A 17,271-nucleotide genomic window follows, 5' to 3' on the forward strand; every position below is an offset into this window, starting at 1 on the left:
CACTTGGACTAATATGATTGTTAAGATGACTATTCTCAGGCTTTTAGGTTCAAGTGATGACAAAGAGAAAGAGAAGATAGGTGTAGCAAGGCCCGAAGGGCTCTTCGGATCAGGAGCACCGGAAGAACCGATGCCTAAGCATCGGTGCATCCGATGCTTGTCGGAAGAACCGACGCTATGATGTTTGGTGCAGGAAGGAGTCGAAGCCAAGTCAGCCTATAGGCACCGGTTGAACCGACGGTCCAAGAAAGGGCATCAGTGCATTGGGCGTACTATGTACCAGAGACGATGTCAAGTGCCCAGGAGAAATTTCTTCAGCACCGGTTCAACCGATGGTGCATCGGAGTATTGCGTCGGTGCATTAACGTCAGCAGAAGAGAAGAAGGCTGTGAGGGACCGGTTTAACCGACGGGCAAGCATCGGTTCTACCGGTGGTCACTGTAGCAGCAGTCAGAAGTTCAACGGCTACTTTGTGTCTTAGAGTGATCGGATGAACCGACGCTACCCCTGCCAGAGGCATCGGTCCTTCCGGTGATACGCAGATTTTCTGCTGACCGTTGGAGCAACGGCTACAAGACTTGGTGGCCTATATATACGCCTCACCCCGGCCATTTGAAGTTTACTGGAGTCCAAGGAAGTCACACACACACTCAAGATCATCTCCAAGCCTTACAAGAGCCCATTGATCATATCCTTAGTCTTTAGCACTAGCTTTGTAAAGTGTGAGTTCTAGATTAGCTCTTAGTGAGTGAGATTGCAAGGCCTTGAGCCTTTGTGCTGTGGTTCTCTAGTGAACTAAAACAAGAGCTTGGTGCGCCGGCACCTTGGAGCGCGAAGCTCGCCGGCAACGTCATCGACCCTCCGACTTGGTGTGGAGCGGCGATGACATCTTTGTGCGGGGGACGTGGAGACCCCCATCCTTTGTGGAGAAGCTCCTTAGTGGAACCCGGGGCCAAGGTGACCGTGATTGTGTTCACGGAAGAGACTTGGTGGGCGAGTAGCAATACTCTTAGTGAGTGCTACAACAACGTGGATGTAGGTGTGCCTTTGTGGCTAACCGAACCACGGGATAAACACCCGCGTCAAGAGTTTGCTATCTCCTATCCCGCTCTTTAAGCTTCCGCATTTCTTACTAGCAATTTGTGTGCCGTTACTTTCATAGAATAGTTTCTTGATAGGAAAGGCTATATGTTGCTAAACTCTTTTGGGATAGGGGTTTCACACTAGAACAACCTAGTTGCACATCTAGATAGTATGTTTTAGTTTAAGTTTTGTGCAAACTAGTTGGAACCATAGGTATAAGTTTTTATTAGTGTCTAATTCACCCCCTCCCCCTCTTAGGCTAGAGCACCGGATCGCTTTCAAAGTGGAACCGGATATCTATGTGTTTGGTTCTGGAGTGTAGGATATGGTTCTTTGCAATGCTAATAGCGGACATATTGTCTACAAAGATGGGAACCCTATCAAAACTCAGTCCATAATCCTGCAAGGTTTGTTTCATCCAAAGTATCTGGGAGCAACAGCTAGCAGCGGCAACATACTCAGCTTCTGTGGAAGAAAGCACTACGCTAGCCTGCTTGCGAGAGGACCAAGACACCAAAGATGTACCGAGAAATTGACAAGTGCCGGATGTCGACTTGCGATCCAACCGACACCCACCGAAATCGGCATTAGAAAAGCCCACCAAAATCAGAGAAGAATCCGCAGATTATCAGAGACCAAACTCAGGGGTGAATTTCAGATACCTGAAGATGCGTTTCACCACCTGCCTGTGGGAGGTGCGCGGCGAAGCCTGATACCGCGCACAGAGGCCGACGCCGAACTGAATGTCCGGCCGAGTCGCCGTCAGGTACAGGAGAGAGCCGATCATGCTTCTGTACTCCTTCTGGTCCACCGCCTCACCGTCCAAGTCCTCATCAAGCGCCGTCGAAGTGCTGATCGGAGTCGGCTGAGGTGACAAGTCACTCATGTCGAACTTCCGCAGCAAGTCCCTGGTGTACTTGGCTTGATGGACGAACATGCCCTGAGGAATTTGCTTGATCTGCAGCCCGATGAAGAACTGTAGCTCACCCATCATACTCATATCGAACTCCCTGGACATCTGCTCAGAAAACTTGGAGACAAGAGCGTGAGAAGAGCCACCAAAGATAATATCATCCACGTATATCTGAACTAATAGAAAATCATTGCCAGACCGCATGAGGAACAAAGTTTTATCCACACATCCCATTTTAAAACCCTGAGCCAGCAAAAATGTTTTCAGTCTATCATACCAAGCTCTAGGTGCCTGTTTCAAACCATAAAGTGCTTTATGAAGTTTATAAACACGGTTTGGAAACTTGGGATTTTCGAAACCAGGGGGTTGTTTCACATAAAGCTCTTCTTCGATAAAACCATTTAAGAAGGCAGATTTAACGTCCATTTGGAAAACTTTAAAACCCTTAGAAGCAGCAAATGCAAGAAAAATCCGAATCGCTTCCAAACGAGCAACAGGGGCAAAAGTTTCCTCAAAATCAATCCCTTCTTTTTGGCAAAACCCCTGAGCAACAAGATGAGCCTTGTTTCGAACAACCAACCCATCCTCACCCTGCTTGTTTTTGAAAACCCACTTTGTTCCGATGGGATTACAAGCAGGTGGAGGCTCGACTAAAACCCAAACTTGGTTTCTTTCAAAATTTTCGAGTTCCTCATGCATGGCATTGACCCAATTAGAATCAGAAAGAGCGTGTCCAATATCTTTGGGCTCAAAAGAGGCAACAAACGCTGAATGAGTAAAGCCAGCGATACTTGTTACCTTGGACCGTGTGACTCTCTCGTTGAGGTCACCTAGCATCTGTTGAGGTGGGTGACGACGCTGAATGTGTCGCGGTGCTTCCCTTGTCGAAGTCGCCTCCTCCTCAACCAAAGCTGGTGTCTCCTCATGTGCAGCTGGGGAAGGCTGAGTCACCTGCTCGATCGGCCCCCGGGAAGTGGATGTAGTCGGATCGGGGCCGTCATCATCGTCTGAGCTTGTGGCGGAGGCGACTGGGTCCACAGCATGCGTGGTAGCATCAGCATCACCCTCCGCAGCTTCTTCCTCCTCATCTTCAAAGATGGGGGTGCCGAGTTCATCATCTCCTGCAACCTCAAAGACAGAAGAATTGCACGGTGCAGTCTCGTCGAAAGTGACTTCACAAGTCTCTCTGACGATGTTAGTATCAATAATCAGCACACGGTAAGCTCTAGAGTGAGAAGCATAACCGATAAAAATACCGTCAGACGATCGAGACTCAAACTTATCAAGATTTTCTTCCTTCAGCACAAAGCACCGGCAACCGAAAACTCTGAGATGGTCAACACGGGGCTGGCGTCCAAATCGCAACTTATAATAAGTCTTGTGCATGAAAGCACGCAAAAAAATGCGGTTGGACACATAACAAGCGGTATTAACCGCCTCAACCCAGTATTTTCAAGGAGTCCTAAGCTCATCGAGCATCGTCCTCGCCATCTCAACCAAAGTCCGATTCTTCTGTTCTACAACTCCATTCTGCTGTGGAGTGTAGGGAGAAGAGTACTGGTGTTCAAGACCTTGATCACTGCAAAAGGTGTCAAAACGAGCATTTTTGAATTCTGTGCCATTGTCACTGCGAATCGCTCTCATGGACTGGGGTAGCTCGTTCTTCAACCTCAAGATCAAGTCTCAAACAAACTCGAAAGCCTCATCCTTAGTTCTCATGAAAAAGACCCAAGAATAGCGAGAAAAGTCATCCACGATCACAAAAACGTACCACTTCCCACCAACAGACATCACCCGAGAAGGACCAACAGTGTCCATATGTAGCAACTCTCCAGGGTGAGTGGTCATCACCATCTTCTCGTGGCGACACGGGTGGCAAACAAGATCCTTCTCAAACTTCAATTTAGGCAATCCTCGGATTAGGCCAAGTGAGCTAAGTCTCGACAATAAGTCAAAGCTCAAATGTCCAAGTCTCCTATGCCGCTTCCACAGATCAGAAGAAGGACCAGCCAACAAGCAGCAAGAAGGACCAAAAGGAGTTCCAGAGAAATCGACCAAGAAAACTCGATCACGAGGAATGATCCGACAAACCAGGTCTCCTCTGGAATCCAAAACTCGAGAACAACCCTCCTTGAAGCGAACTTCAAACCCCTCATCAAGAAGTTGCGAAACACAGAGGAAATTAAAGTCAAGATTCAAAACCAAAGCAACCTCTCTCAGGGTGAAGCGATCAAAAACTCTAATAGCACCAACACCACGTACCTTACCCTTACCATTATCCCCAAATATGATGTATTCTTTGTGGCGCGTTGGGGTGAGGCTAGAGAATTATTTGTTATTCCCGGTCATATGGCGCGAACAACCGGAGTCCATGATCCACCTGTTCTCCAAGCCTCCAACCTGCACATCAGTAGTGAGACAAAGGGTGAGCAAATATCTTAACACTGGGGTTAGCAAAGTGTGAAGCAAACTAGTGTCGAGCCATTTGCTCTACAGAAGGGTTAGCAAACTCAGGCAAAACGTATCCCCTGTCCCGTCTACTGCGAGGCTGACGACCACCACCGCGAGGAAAGCGTGGTCCATCGTAACTTCCTCCAAAGCCTCGGTCCCGTGGTCCATAGCCGTACTGAGGACGACCAGGAGCACGACCGGCAAAGCGACCACCCGCTGGAGCACGGTAACCTCCACCGTCTCCCTGTCCTCCACCTACACGGCGCGCCCCAGCATCTTGCCTACCACCACGCCGAGGAGGACCATGCACCCGAGCATAGTACATGTCCGAGTTACGTCTCTCCTGCTCACGCCTCACAGCCCGCTTCCTCCTGAAGCAATACTCCTCCAGGTGACCTTCTCTGTCACAGTACTCGCAGTGGTACCTCACCTCTCTCTTTGGAGGTGGAGGCCTCGCCTGCGGACGAGGAGGAGGAGCCCCCTTCTTCTGGGCAACCTGGGCTGTGGCAGCAGGGAACGTATCAAGAGGATTCCTCAGCTCATTGGGCTTTGGAACCCAAACCTGCTTCTGTGGGGGTGCTTTTTTTGGTTCTTTCAGCACACCATCCACGGGGTCAACAAGCGAAGGCTGCGTGCTCGTGCTAGCAGTGTTTAGAGCACTTGAAACTCCAGCAGCCTTGCCGATCTTACCATACAACTTGTCAAAGTCTGACTTTGTGTATGTGTAACCGACCCCAAAACCATCACCACGCTTAAACTGCTTGATCATCATGCCCAACTGCGGCTCACTGCTAGAAACCCAACTCAGAATTGCCCTAAGACATGTGTTCTCATTCTCCAAGTTGGCTTTCTCTACCGCAAGATTATCCAAATCAGAAATCAGACTAGGGCAAACATGACAATCAATAGGTGGGCTAGACTCCACGACCTTAGTCTTCCCCAAAGACTTAATCAAGACGTTCTTCTCATCTAGCTCCGACCTAAGCGTGGGACACAACTTACACGCACCAAGCAAAACTGGCCTAGACTTCATCTCCTCAAGCTCACACACAACAGTAGCAAATTTAGATTGCAAAGCGGCTAGATCAGACTTAAAGATGGGACACTCATCACATTCAAGCACATCACTAACTATGGGAGCGTCCTTGACCAGTTCAAGCTCATGCTTGGCCTTGGCTAGCTCGTGAGACACGTCAGCAAGCGAAGTCTTAGCAACATCTAAGTTCGCGACGTTCTCATCTTGCTTTGCACGGAGAGCAACAAGATCATTCATGTGAGATATGCAGCCAGCGCACTCATCCTCACCAGATTTCTCTCTAGCACAAGCCAGTTCAGCCCTAAGCTTTCTACGCTCTCTAGCTGCTTCCTTAAGCAGCCTCTTCTGGTTGTCGAGAGTGGCGTACAACTCCCTAACCTCAGTATCAAGCAGGTCAATAGTGGAGTTTACCTCTGAATCACTCTCGGATCCAGGAGAAGAGCCGTCGTGCGTCGGTGTAGCATGTCCACCTGGAGACGCACGAGCACCATTGGCCTCACCCGCCATGGTGCAGAAATCCTTGCACCGACCGGCTGCCAAGCAAAGGCCGATGAAGCCAGTGGCTTCCTTGTCCCGCTTCTTCTTCTTCTTGTCGTCGTTAGAGGTCGGTGAAGAAGAGCGGTCAGTGTCGGAGCTCTTGTCGAGGTCGCTGAGCTGCGCCAGGAAAGCCTTCTCCCGCTTCTTGGCCTTGTACTGGATGCGCTTCTTGAGCGACTCCTTGTCGAAGTGCCCTCCCCGGTTACGACTGTGGTGCTTGTGGCGCCGACGCTCCTTGTTGGAGCCTCCCTCGTCGCAGTCGCGGTGGCGGTAGTAGTCGAAGTTGTTGTTCTGGCCACCGCCGGACTTCTTGGTGCAGTCGGCGATGAAGTGGTTCAGATCGCCGCAGTGGTAGCACCCAGGGTTCTTCTTCCTCTGCCTGTTGTGGTAGACATACTGGAACTTGTTGATGAGGAGTGTCGTGGTGTGGCAAACCACAGCCGGGTGGCGGAAGGCACCCGCCTAAGCCCAAAGGGTGAGTACTCGGGGGTCAGCTAGTGACTAGTTCAATCTCGCTCAAGAACACGATGAACACAACAAGATTAGAGTGGTTCGGGCCGCCGGAGCGTAATACCCAACGTCCACTGTGTGTTGTATTGACTTGCCTCGAGAGAGTCTGCGAGAGCTTGTGTGTCGTGTGTCTGTTTGGGCCTGTGTTCTAGCGGGCGTGCTCTCCCTTTTATACGTCCAAGGGGAGCACGTACACTGAGCGGGACCCCGACAGGTGGGCCCGGCGATGTATTATAAACTATATTTTGGCCTTCAATGCCTCAGATCCGGAGATCTTGTCGTCGGCTTTCGTGCGTAGCTTCTGACCAGGGATGGTCTTGAGCTGTCCTGTCGGAGTAGAGTCTAGCCTTTGCAGCCACGCGTCGAGGTCATGATGAAGCGCCGAACTACTGACTTAGTCCACTGTAGCAGCGTGCACTGTTGCTCCAGTCAGTAGCTGGTCATCATGACTCGTCGCCCATGCGGCGCTGAGTCTTTAATACTTGCCTTGGTAACTGACGAGCCGCCTCGGTAACTGGCGATCCACAGTGTGGACTGACAAAAGTTGCCCCGTGCCCAGAGGCAGCAGAGCCCGCCTCAACCACTCGCACTTAATGCGGGTGGGTGAGGGAGCTTCCAGCGGAAGGCTTGTGCCCGCTCCCGCGTCTGCGTGACACGTGGCGGCTCCGGACCCCTCCCGAGCAGCTAGCTGAGCCGAGAGCTCACGGGGGTCCGGATAGGCACGTGGAGGTCCCGGTCCCATCCACGGGAGGTCCGGATGGCACGTGGAGGTCCCGGACCCACCTGCGGGGTCCGGGTCCGCGGTCACAGGTGCTGAGCATTTCCACCTCTGGGACACGTGGTGACACCGGACCCGTCCCCGAGCGGGAAGCGGGTCCGGGACCGTTGGTCCGGTGAGATGGAGTCGGACCCCAGGGGTTCGGCTGCTCAGCTCCTTAGGGTGTAGTTACGGATAACTACGCGAGTCTTGGCACAGTAGGAGTGGGTACCCCAGTTGCAGGGTACCGACAAGGAGGCACAAGTCGTCGTCGCCCAGCGTCTCTAACTGCTCATCTGAAACAGAAGGCAAAGAGGCAAGAGAAAAGCCAAGAGCAGAGTTAGCGTTAGAGCTCGATCCATCTGGGCCAGTCACAAGAGCGATGCTCTTGGAAGAAGGGGCACCATTGAGCTTGGCTCGTGTCTAGTTATCCACCTCCGTGGCCTTGAGCTTGCTGAAAAGCTCATTCACGGTCAGAGTCTCATAGCCTGCAGACTCGATGATCGTGTTCACCTTGAGATCCCACAGAGCGGTCAAGTGCGTATAGCAACTTGAGGGCCTTCGCGTGCTCTGTGTAGTCAAGGGCATCAGCAGATCTGTTCGTACTGACTTTGTTCACAATTGATTGAAACCGACTGAACATGTCGCCAATGCTCTCACTCGGCCCCTGTGTGAAATTCTCATATTCACGCCGGTGAGTCTCGAACAACCTAGCCTTATCCTGAGGTGTGCCCTCGTGGTAGTTCTCAAGGCACGTCCAAACTTTGTGGGGTTCCTGAAAACCCTGGACGCGTGAGAACTCCGCACGAGAAACGCCAGTGAACAAGGCATTGACAGCCTTGGCGTTAGCCTCGTGCTCGGACACCTGAAGAGGAGAGGTCCGAACGGCAAGCACCTCGTACGCCTGGTTCTTGGTGATATCCCAGACCTCGGCTCCCATGCATTGCAAGAAGGCACGCATGTGAACCTTCCAATAAGCATAGTCCTCGCCGGAAAATACTGGGATCTTACCAAGACTCGCCATGGTTGCTGTAACACCCCTGTGTTAGTTGTCTCGCTAATCACGATTTATCTCGCTAATCGTGGACTCAAGTTCGTCGTTAACGCTAATTGTGTTTGCATAGTAAACATCTACTTAGCCGTGTTCGATCTCGTCTTTGTCCTTGATCCGAGCTCCAAATCAATTTTCGCCCAAAACGAAAGTTGTAGATCTTTTCTTCCTCTACAACTTTTATTTTGGCCAAATTTCAAGTTTCTATATGAAAATTTGAGTTTCAACTAGTCAAACTCGGGCAAAAATCATTTAACGAAGAAACAGTGTCTCCACTGTGTTCGTCACTGTGACGCCCGATGCCATACCGGCGACTGTGGCCGGCGGCGAGCTTCCACGCGTCGGCCATCGCGTGTGAGCGCCGCTCTTCACCTCGCGGACGCCTCAAACCTTCCTGCCTCGTCCCGTTCTTCCCTTCCATCCCATCCTCGAGCTCGAGCGGAGCTAGGTCGAGCAGAGTCGCCGTCGCTCGTCGCACCGGCCACTGCTCGCCTCCCCGTCACGATTCATCGCGCCCCGAGCTGCACAACCTCGCCCCGAAGCTCGTCCATCCCTCCACGAGCGCGGCCGTGCCCTACCCCGGCCGAAATCGAGCTCAGACCGCCGCTCGCCATCGCCGATCTCCGTCAAGCTCCGCCCCGAGCTTCGCCCTCACGTCGACGACCCCCTTCCGGCCATCCTCCGTTTCAAATCGAATCGCGACGCTACGAACGAAGCTGTCCACGAGCTGATCGTTGAGCCGGTCCAGGAGCCACGAGCAGAGGAGCAGCAGCAGGTCGCCGTTGAGCACGCCCCCGGAGACCTAGTTAACCCCGCTGACCTGCAAGGCAAGCCCCGGAGCATAACCTTATTTTAATTATTCAATGTTTATTTAAGTATTGTGCATTTATGTTCTAGGAGTTGAATGGAACCATAGTATGCATGTTTCCCTAGGTACCGTGGGCCTATACTAGTATGCAGGTGTCGATAGAAATGCTTTGCTAAATCGGATTTCGGTAGAAGTCGAGTGATTACTGTCACTCGCGAGTTTAGGATCTTGATCCCTTAGCTTTGGCTTTGAAATGAATTGTTGAGTAAAGAGAAATGGAGACCGGGCGGAAATGAGTTGGTTTTGGTATGGAATGGATGGAAAGTAAGCTCCGCCTGTGTCGATTGAGGACCGTTCCGTTGTTGGCAGTGCTGATCGAGGATTGAACAGTACTAACCACATACCGGAAGTAGGAGGTAGTCGAAACCGGTAAGCTGTGTACCACCTTACAGCGGTGATTTGAATTCCGCCATGCTACGCTGGGCGTGGGAGTTGGCGGGTGTTGGATAGGATGCCGCCTCCGGGTTCTCCGGGAGTTCACTGCGAGGGGCCCATCACATGGGTTTTAGCAGGCGTAGTTCAGATGCCGTGGTAATGTGGAAACAGTTGACGCGCGTGGCCCGACGGGGCTTACATGTGTCGTGTGAGTTAGGTCCACCTTGCAAGGTTAAATCGGATCGATTCGCCGTGACTCGCGGTTATGAGAGCCTTGATCTCTTTGTCACATCGTAGTAAGAAAGTGGAATGAAAACAGAATGGAAAAGACTGGTTTGGAAGTTACTAAAAGATGATCTGTTCCACCATGTGTGTTTTAGATGAATAGGCGAACTTAGTAATACTTGGTATACTAAATGGAGCTAAAATATTGAAAGTCAGGATTCACTTCTAGCAGCTTTTCAGCAAAAGAACTCCAGAGCCAAAAAGCTTTGCATGTCTAGGTAATGGGCTAAGTATACCCAGAGTCGGGTAAGCCTTGCTGAGTATTAGTATACTCAGGGTTGTTGTTATAACCCCTCTGAGCAGGTTGTGTCCCGCGGACTTCGAGGAGATCTGTGTGTCCTGGATTGGACAGCCACTTCCTCCAGGTTGGACCGTCGAGTGGGCCCCGTCTTCCCCGTGAAGATTGGGCAGGTTGGCGTCACATCGGTGGGCAGGATGTGGAGCTCACCTTTTATCTTCGTCGTAGCTATCGTATTGTATTTCGAACTCAGTTTTAAACTTCCGCTGTGCGTTTGAACTCTGTTGTTTGTATTTAAGGCTTTTATGTAAAACTGGTGCTGTAAATTATTTTGAAGATTTCTGTATGCTGGTAACACCTGTGCTCGTCTTCGTACGGGTCTAAGTGCAATTGTGATCCTGGAGTACAGTAGTTTAATCGGGATTTTACCCGACAGCCTGTCAGGTTACACCGTTTTAAGTGCACAGTAACTTGATTAAGTATTAAGATGATGGTTGGTGCATTTAAGCCGGTTTAATTTGGACGGTGCTGCTACAGTTGCCAAGTGGTTTTCGAACCGGTTAAGGTACTAAAAACCTCAACCAAGCTCTGATACCAATTGAAGGAGCGAATAGACGACCAGAGGGGGGTGAATAGGAGCCACAAATTCGATTTAAAAAACCGAAGGGCCTATGTCCCAATAACACCCGACGCACTTCAAAATGGCGAGTATCAACACCGCGTAGCTCAGAACGGCTACCGGCGCTAAGAATACTCCCACAGAAAAGCCAGAACTCACATGCGGAAGCAAAGCAGTGAAAAGCACACACAAAAATCGCACAATCACACAAAAGACGATCAGAGAAAAATCATTGGAGAGAAACCATCTCAATTACTCGAGCAAGGAGGAGTTAGTACACAAAGAAAGAAAAGCTAGAAATACTGGAATTAAATCTAGATAACACAAGCACAACTAATCTAATTTTTGTTTTGCTTTTGTTAGGTTTTAATTAAGCAGAAAATAATTAAACCCCTAGCATGAAAATAAATCTAGTGAGAGAACAAAAGAGCTATAGCTAGAGGACAACCCAATAACAAGATTAGCTACTCATCTAAGACCTAAAACAATTCTAGCAAAGTTAACGGAAAAAGAAAAACCTGATGAAGCATTCTGTCAAACACTTACTGGGCGCAGTTTTTTGTTGAAGAACAAACTGGATTAGAGGTGGGATTTCCCACACACGCCCTCAATCCAAAATCCCTGCACATAAGAGATCACACATACAAGGAAACCAAAATTGTTGCTGTGAATCAAAGAAAAGAGTTAGCTTGCAATCGCTCCACCAGAGCCGCGCCCTACTTCTGCGCAGGCTGCTGCTGCAGCAAGCCATTGTGAGTCCAGCGCCTGCTGCAGGTGCGAGATGGCCGCCGCCCCCAGCTGCGCACAGCCGGCCGCACCTGGGCTCTGTGCACGGCCCAAGGTCAGCACCTCCACCTGCGGTAGGTGGTGCTGCCGGCCATGCAGAGCAGCGGCACCTCAGCCGCCCTAGGAGCCGCGCCCCCCAACACTTGGCCTGCTGCTCAAGCTAGAGCCTGGTGCTTCCCTGCGCCAAGAGTCAAGGGCCAAAGCCAGCGCCCTACTGCTTGCGTGCCTAGTGCCCAACACCTAGCAGACCTACGCCAAACAAATAGGAAGGGGAAACGAACACCAGCACAAAAAGGAAAAACTAGATGCACACAAATTCAAATCGGATCAAAATCCCGGAGGACAAAAGGAAGAGAGGGCTTCCTTTCCCATGAATTCGTGGTTCAAAGTCTCAATCCTCCATCTCAATTTCTAACCCTAGAAGTAAGAAGGAAGAAGAAAGGAGGAGGACACCAGGGAGGGGAGGCCACTCCTCTGTTCTTGCGCCAGGGGAAAGGAAAAAACAGGGAGAGAGAAAGGGAGAAGGGGTGAGAGGGTATTTAACCCCCAACAACTCTCAACCCAAAAGACTAAACTACCCCTAGAGCTGAAAATAACCTAGAAGGCCCGTAGGGGCAAAACCGAAAAAGATACATGGACTCATCCGACGGCCGAGGTTCTTTCTTCGAATCGAAGTCTTCTCCGCGATGCCGCCACGTAGATGAAGATCCGGTCCGCGGTTTTGGAGGGTCCGCGAAACCCGGTGAGTTGGCCGGTTTTGTGAAAACCGCCAAAACTCCACGCGCAGGAAGATTCCCGCCTCCATGCCGTGGCCCTGGACGCCGTTCCCGCCTCGGCCTCCTGACGGCCCTAGACACCGCCCGACGCCTGTCACCTCCTCGCCCGCAGCGAGGCCCTAGACGTCGTCGACGCCCGTCGCCTCCGTCAGTCCCGAGACCGACGCTCGTGCCTCCACGACTTGGCGTCTTCAACCACCGTCCGCCTCCTTGGTTTTGTGGTGCAAACCAAGAAACCTGCCTTCCGTCGCCGCTTGCGCCCTCGATCCAGGAGTGGACCCAACAGTTGCCGCTCGGCACGAGCTCCGGTCCCGGCTGCCCTTCACCGCCGTCCACCGCACGGTCCATCGGCCACAGCACCTCCACGGAAGCTCTTCGTCGACACTTGACACCCGTGTACCTGCAACCAAAGACCAAGCGCACGATTAAACCGCACGGTTGACAATTCACTCATCACAAGCAGAATAGAGTACTCTACATTCCTCATGATACACATGCAGCTTAACTATATGGGGGAGGGGCATCCAGCATGCACAGCGTGCTGCTGTTTTCTAACCACATTATTGCTCGCAATTGAAAACGCCCCAACTAATTAACTATGGGGGTCAGCCTGCCCTTTGCCTCTGAGTGTTAGGTGCTGTTTCCTTTAAGGAGTTTTGCGAGGACCGGATGCTGCAAATCTCAATAAACCCTTTTAAAATTATCACAAAAACTAGACCGATCGATTAGTATAATCTTCAGCTGATGGATATGGTGATGCTGTGTCTACGTCGTCTTCAACTTCTCTGTTTCTTGTGTGGTTCAGTTTGCACGCGTTCTGATAAAGCCTGAGCTTATGCTGCATTATCTCATGAGATTTTCCAGCCCGGCCTAGACTACAAGTGTCAGCATTTTTTAATTTCCATCAGTCGATGCGTGTTATCATTGTCATCACCACATCAGTGCAAGGGCGCCAGAGATCCAGGCCGCACGTGAAACCGAAATCTACGACCGGAACTGTAGCAGCGAGCAAGTGGCAAATATGCTAGCTAGCTAGAGATGCAGACGATGCCCTCCCTGATCGATAACATATATGCCAGTGTGTGATTTGTGTTGTATCGAGGACGATCCTTTCCACCTACTCTGCGATCCCCACCCACACCCCATGTCCGATCCGAGCCAGCTGAGTCTGATCCATGCAGCAACCAGCGAAGCTTCTGATTCCCGAGATCGCCCGGAAGATTTTGCTCCCCATCTCGCCCTCCCCTCCAACCATTACTAAATCGATTCCGCTCCAATCCCTTTCAGATAATCGTACGTACATGCTGTCATGTAATCCCCATCATGCGCGTATGGCTTTATTAGTTTTTATTGTGCCTTGTTTTGGCACTTGGAAATCCTCTGCTTCCATGTCCGTCTCTCCTCCACCACCAGTTGTCTGATTTTGTGTATTGCTGCTTTTTGTTCAGTTATTGTATTATCAAATGGGATGCTGTAGGAACACGAGGTTTTCACTCAGCTGCATACTAGTTTAGAGAGATCGAGAGTTGGTAAATAGTACCAAGCAAGAAGACATCACCTGATATTATAGTGGAATTCCAAACTATCATTTCAACCTCGAATCCGTGGGAGTACATTGTTTCCTCTTTGTGCTAGGATTTGACGCAACGTCAAGTATACAAGATCCCAGATTTTCAGTTCACTTACTGGCCAAGAAGCATTTCTTAATTAAAGGCAGCTACCTCTATGAATGAATCATTATTATTGGAAGGATGAGACTATATATATTACTTCCTCTATTTTTATTCACATATTGTATTACGTTTGTCTTAAGTCGAACTTACCAAACTTTAACTAAACTTACGATACCAAATTTATTTTATTGAATCCACCATGAAGTATATGTTGATAGTACATATGTTAGATAATATAGTTATTGCTATATTTTTCTATAGACTTGGTCAAAATTAATCAAGTTTGACTTAAGACAAACCTAATACGACATATAAATAAAAACGGAGGGAGTAGTAACAAACAAAATTTTGTGCACCATTTGTTTCTGTGCTAGTTCCATGTAAATTTGAGGAGCTCGTAATTACTTTCTAAGTTATCAGTGGTGCATTTTAATTTGCTGACAAAGATGCCCCAAGATCGTCTCCGAGCCTATCAAAATCAAGGAGCCAAATTTAGTTGTTTTCTCCTTTTGTTTTAGTCATAATGATTTGTGGAGCACATGTGGTGATTATCTATGCTAGTGAGCCATGCCACTACATGGATTAAATTAATAAATCCAATAAAATATTGAGAAAAATCTGCTGTCTCCTTTTAATAACTAATGGGGGTATTGAACGTGTAAGGCGATCTCTCGCTTTCGCTTTAAGAGGCTTCTTTGCACCACCCATCTCCTCCTTTAATTTCTTTCTAGCTTGCTCCCATTTCTTGGTCTTCTTCTAGGTCTAGCCGTCTAGCAGTCCAGCTACCAAGGGGCCGGGACCCGGGATCCATGAGTGCAAGCAACTCCGGGTCCGGGGACAGCATAGAATGGGGAAGGGGAAGATCATCTGGCTCCAGGAAGGGCAGGAGAGGCGGCAACAGCAGCTCTGACAAGCCGAGGCAGCCGCAGCGAGGGCTCGGCGTAGCCCAGCTGGAGAAGATCAGGATACAAAGTGAGATGGCCGAGTACTTGCACCACCCGCTTGGCCAACCGCCTCCGATCCAAAGAACTGGTAGCTTCAACTTGGTAATCGTTCAGTCATATGTGATAATTTGATTCCATGGTTTTTTGTTGGTACCGTAGTCAAATTAATTAATAAGTTCCGTATAGTTCCCGATTTTATGTGATGATTTTGTATGTAATTGATTTGATTGAGCAGGAAGAACCGCGGTTCTCTCACTCGCTGCCGTCGTCTCCTTCCTTCCCCATCCATGCTAACATCGGTGTTTCATCTTCGTACCCAACTCATCATCCAAATCTTACGGTACAGCTTAATGCGACTGTTTTTTTTTATAGAATAGTTCAACGGGTGTATGAAGAACTATATATGTACTAGCAGAGACCATTCAAATTACCTTACGAAATTAAAGCATTGTATGCTGTTGCTATTTTCTGAATTGCTATATACATTAATTCAGATATATATTATTCCATGATTATCAGGCTGGGATAAATATTCATACTTTTCTTTTGATAAATTAGTTGATCACTATATATGCAGAATGACATGAGATCAGAAAAGCTAGCGAAAAATACGGTCTTGTTGCCCCATTTTTTTTGGGGGGGGTTGGGGGGTTCTTAGGTGTTTTTGCAAGTACTTATGTACTAGTGTAAATCAAGAATGCATCATATATTACTTTTGGGCCAATGCAAGGAATGATAGATCATGAAGCCTAAAAGATGAACAAGAATGCATATAATAATATAATTATTCCTAGCACCGAAAGATGAACAAGAGAGTATCATTGCAGATCAAGAGATTTTATTCTGCCATATATGCACGTGATGGCCTTAGCCAGCTGGCTGCCTGGCTGCATATCTCACATCAGCTGGTGTGGCGACCTAACCTCAATTATGTGGCCTTGTACGCAGATGGCCTATGGAGAGAGATCAGGAGACATAAGATATGGTGCATTTCAAACTAATCCCATCATCAGGTGAGTCGTATATATATGTGAAAGGAGTCAAGGCTTCATGTCTACCAGCTGAACTTGTGATCCTCCTAGACACCGATAATGCATTGATATGTGAGCATATGCATTTATTTCCTATGTGTATGTACCTTCAGGCCACCCAATTACCATGGCGCCATGTATGGTTCAGAAGCACATTATTCCCATCCAAACAACGTCACATTGCCGCTCTTCGAACCTGAGGTACGGTACTTATGTTTGATGTAATCTATGTGCTAGATAGTGTAAAAATATAGTTTCTGTTTTTTCTTTAACTTAGCTTATTTGATGAGTGGTGTGTTGCCAACTTCTCTTCTGCAGGAATCCGTTTGCTTGAATAGACCGCCATACGATCTAAATCAAACAGTGGACTCGCCAAACTTAGATGACCAAGAGGTAGACCTTGAGCTCAAGCTATGATCGAAAATATGCTGGCACGCCCTCTACGTACCTCAGTCAAGCTATACGCCTGATTATATTATTTGTGCCACAAGAACTAGAGTGCTTGCAGTCTTGTGTGTAATGCATGCATGGGATCATATATAAGAAAAAGAATATGCACGTGCGCAATTCTTTGAGTCACTGCACCGTATGACCGATGTGTAACTGAGTTACTGAAACAATGGACAGCCAGCATAGCTGGATTTGGTGATGCTGGCTAGCTAGTTAATTTGTACAGTTGTGTAAACATTGGCAGCATAGAATTAGTAGTAGTTTTCTCACAGTGATGTTGCAATCTATCCATGGATACGTGATGCAGCATTCATCGACATTGCTCAATTCAGAAAAGCAGAATATTGATGCATCCTCTCGGTACGGTCCACACCAGAATATTAATTCCTGATAAAGAAAATTAGGCGAAGATAGCTGCTAGTGAGAATGATGCTGATGAATGTTCCATGGTGTCGTCTCACCATATACACACTGAAAACTTTGCATGCATGCAGATTTTCATCAAGACAACCTGGAACAATGTACGTGCTTTCTCAGTCGTAACTGTACGTGGGATTGGGGCATTTTGCCTGCTATAGCTATCTTGTACATGATGTGGCGACGATATCTTATATATCCTCTTATGCAGTTCTTGCATTCGGATTGATATGTGTGTATTTACCTTTTGATAATTCTTGTAGACAATCTTAGTTACATTATTGTGCATATCAAAGACTTTCATGAATGGATGGGATCACAATCTTTTATATATACCCCCTCCATCCCGAATTACAATTCGTTTTGACTTTTCTAGATATATAATTTTTTGCTATGTATCTAGATATAGTGTACATCTATGTGCATAGAAAAATATATGTATATATTGAAAACCAGAACGGATTATTTTAA

The 17,271-nt window shown here is 48.6% G+C and overlaps 1 protein-coding gene across 1 annotated transcript; it reads left to right on the forward strand.

The window, feature by feature from the left end:
- The first annotated feature begins 14,646 nt into the window (after positions 1 to 14,646).
- On the forward strand, positions 14,647 to 16,654 carry LOC120701252 (protein SPEAR3-like). Its single transcript, XM_039985376.1, has 5 exons — positions 14,647 to 15,004; positions 15,138 to 15,242; positions 15,851 to 15,915; positions 16,047 to 16,134; positions 16,252 to 16,654. The coding sequence occupies exons 1-5, from the start codon at positions 14,768 to 14,770 to the stop codon at positions 16,348 to 16,350; spliced, it is 594 nt and encodes a 197-aa protein (XP_039841310.1). The 5' UTR covers positions 14,647 to 14,767; the 3' UTR covers positions 16,351 to 16,654.
- Positions 16,655 to 17,271: the final 617 nt, after the last annotated feature.

Source organism: Panicum virgatum, chromosome 3K (assembly GCF_016808335.1).
Source record: "Panicum virgatum strain AP13 chromosome 3K, P.virgatum_v5, whole genome shotgun sequence".
Taxonomy (NCBI): domain Eukaryota; kingdom Viridiplantae; phylum Streptophyta; class Magnoliopsida; order Poales; family Poaceae; genus Panicum; species Panicum virgatum.

Coding starts and splice junctions, on each gene's coding strand:
- LOC120701252 (XM_039985376.1), top strand. CDS start 14,768: ATGAGTGCAAGCAACTCCGGGTCCGGGGACAGCATAGAATGGGGAAGG. Junction 15,005..15,137: donor GAACTGGTAGCTTCAACTTG/GTAATCGTTCAG, acceptor TTGATTGAGCAG/GAAGAACCGCGGTTCTCTCA. Junction 16,135..16,251: donor TGCCGCTCTTCGAACCTGAG/GTACGGTACTTA, acceptor TCTCTTCTGCAG/GAATCCGTTTGCTTGAATAG.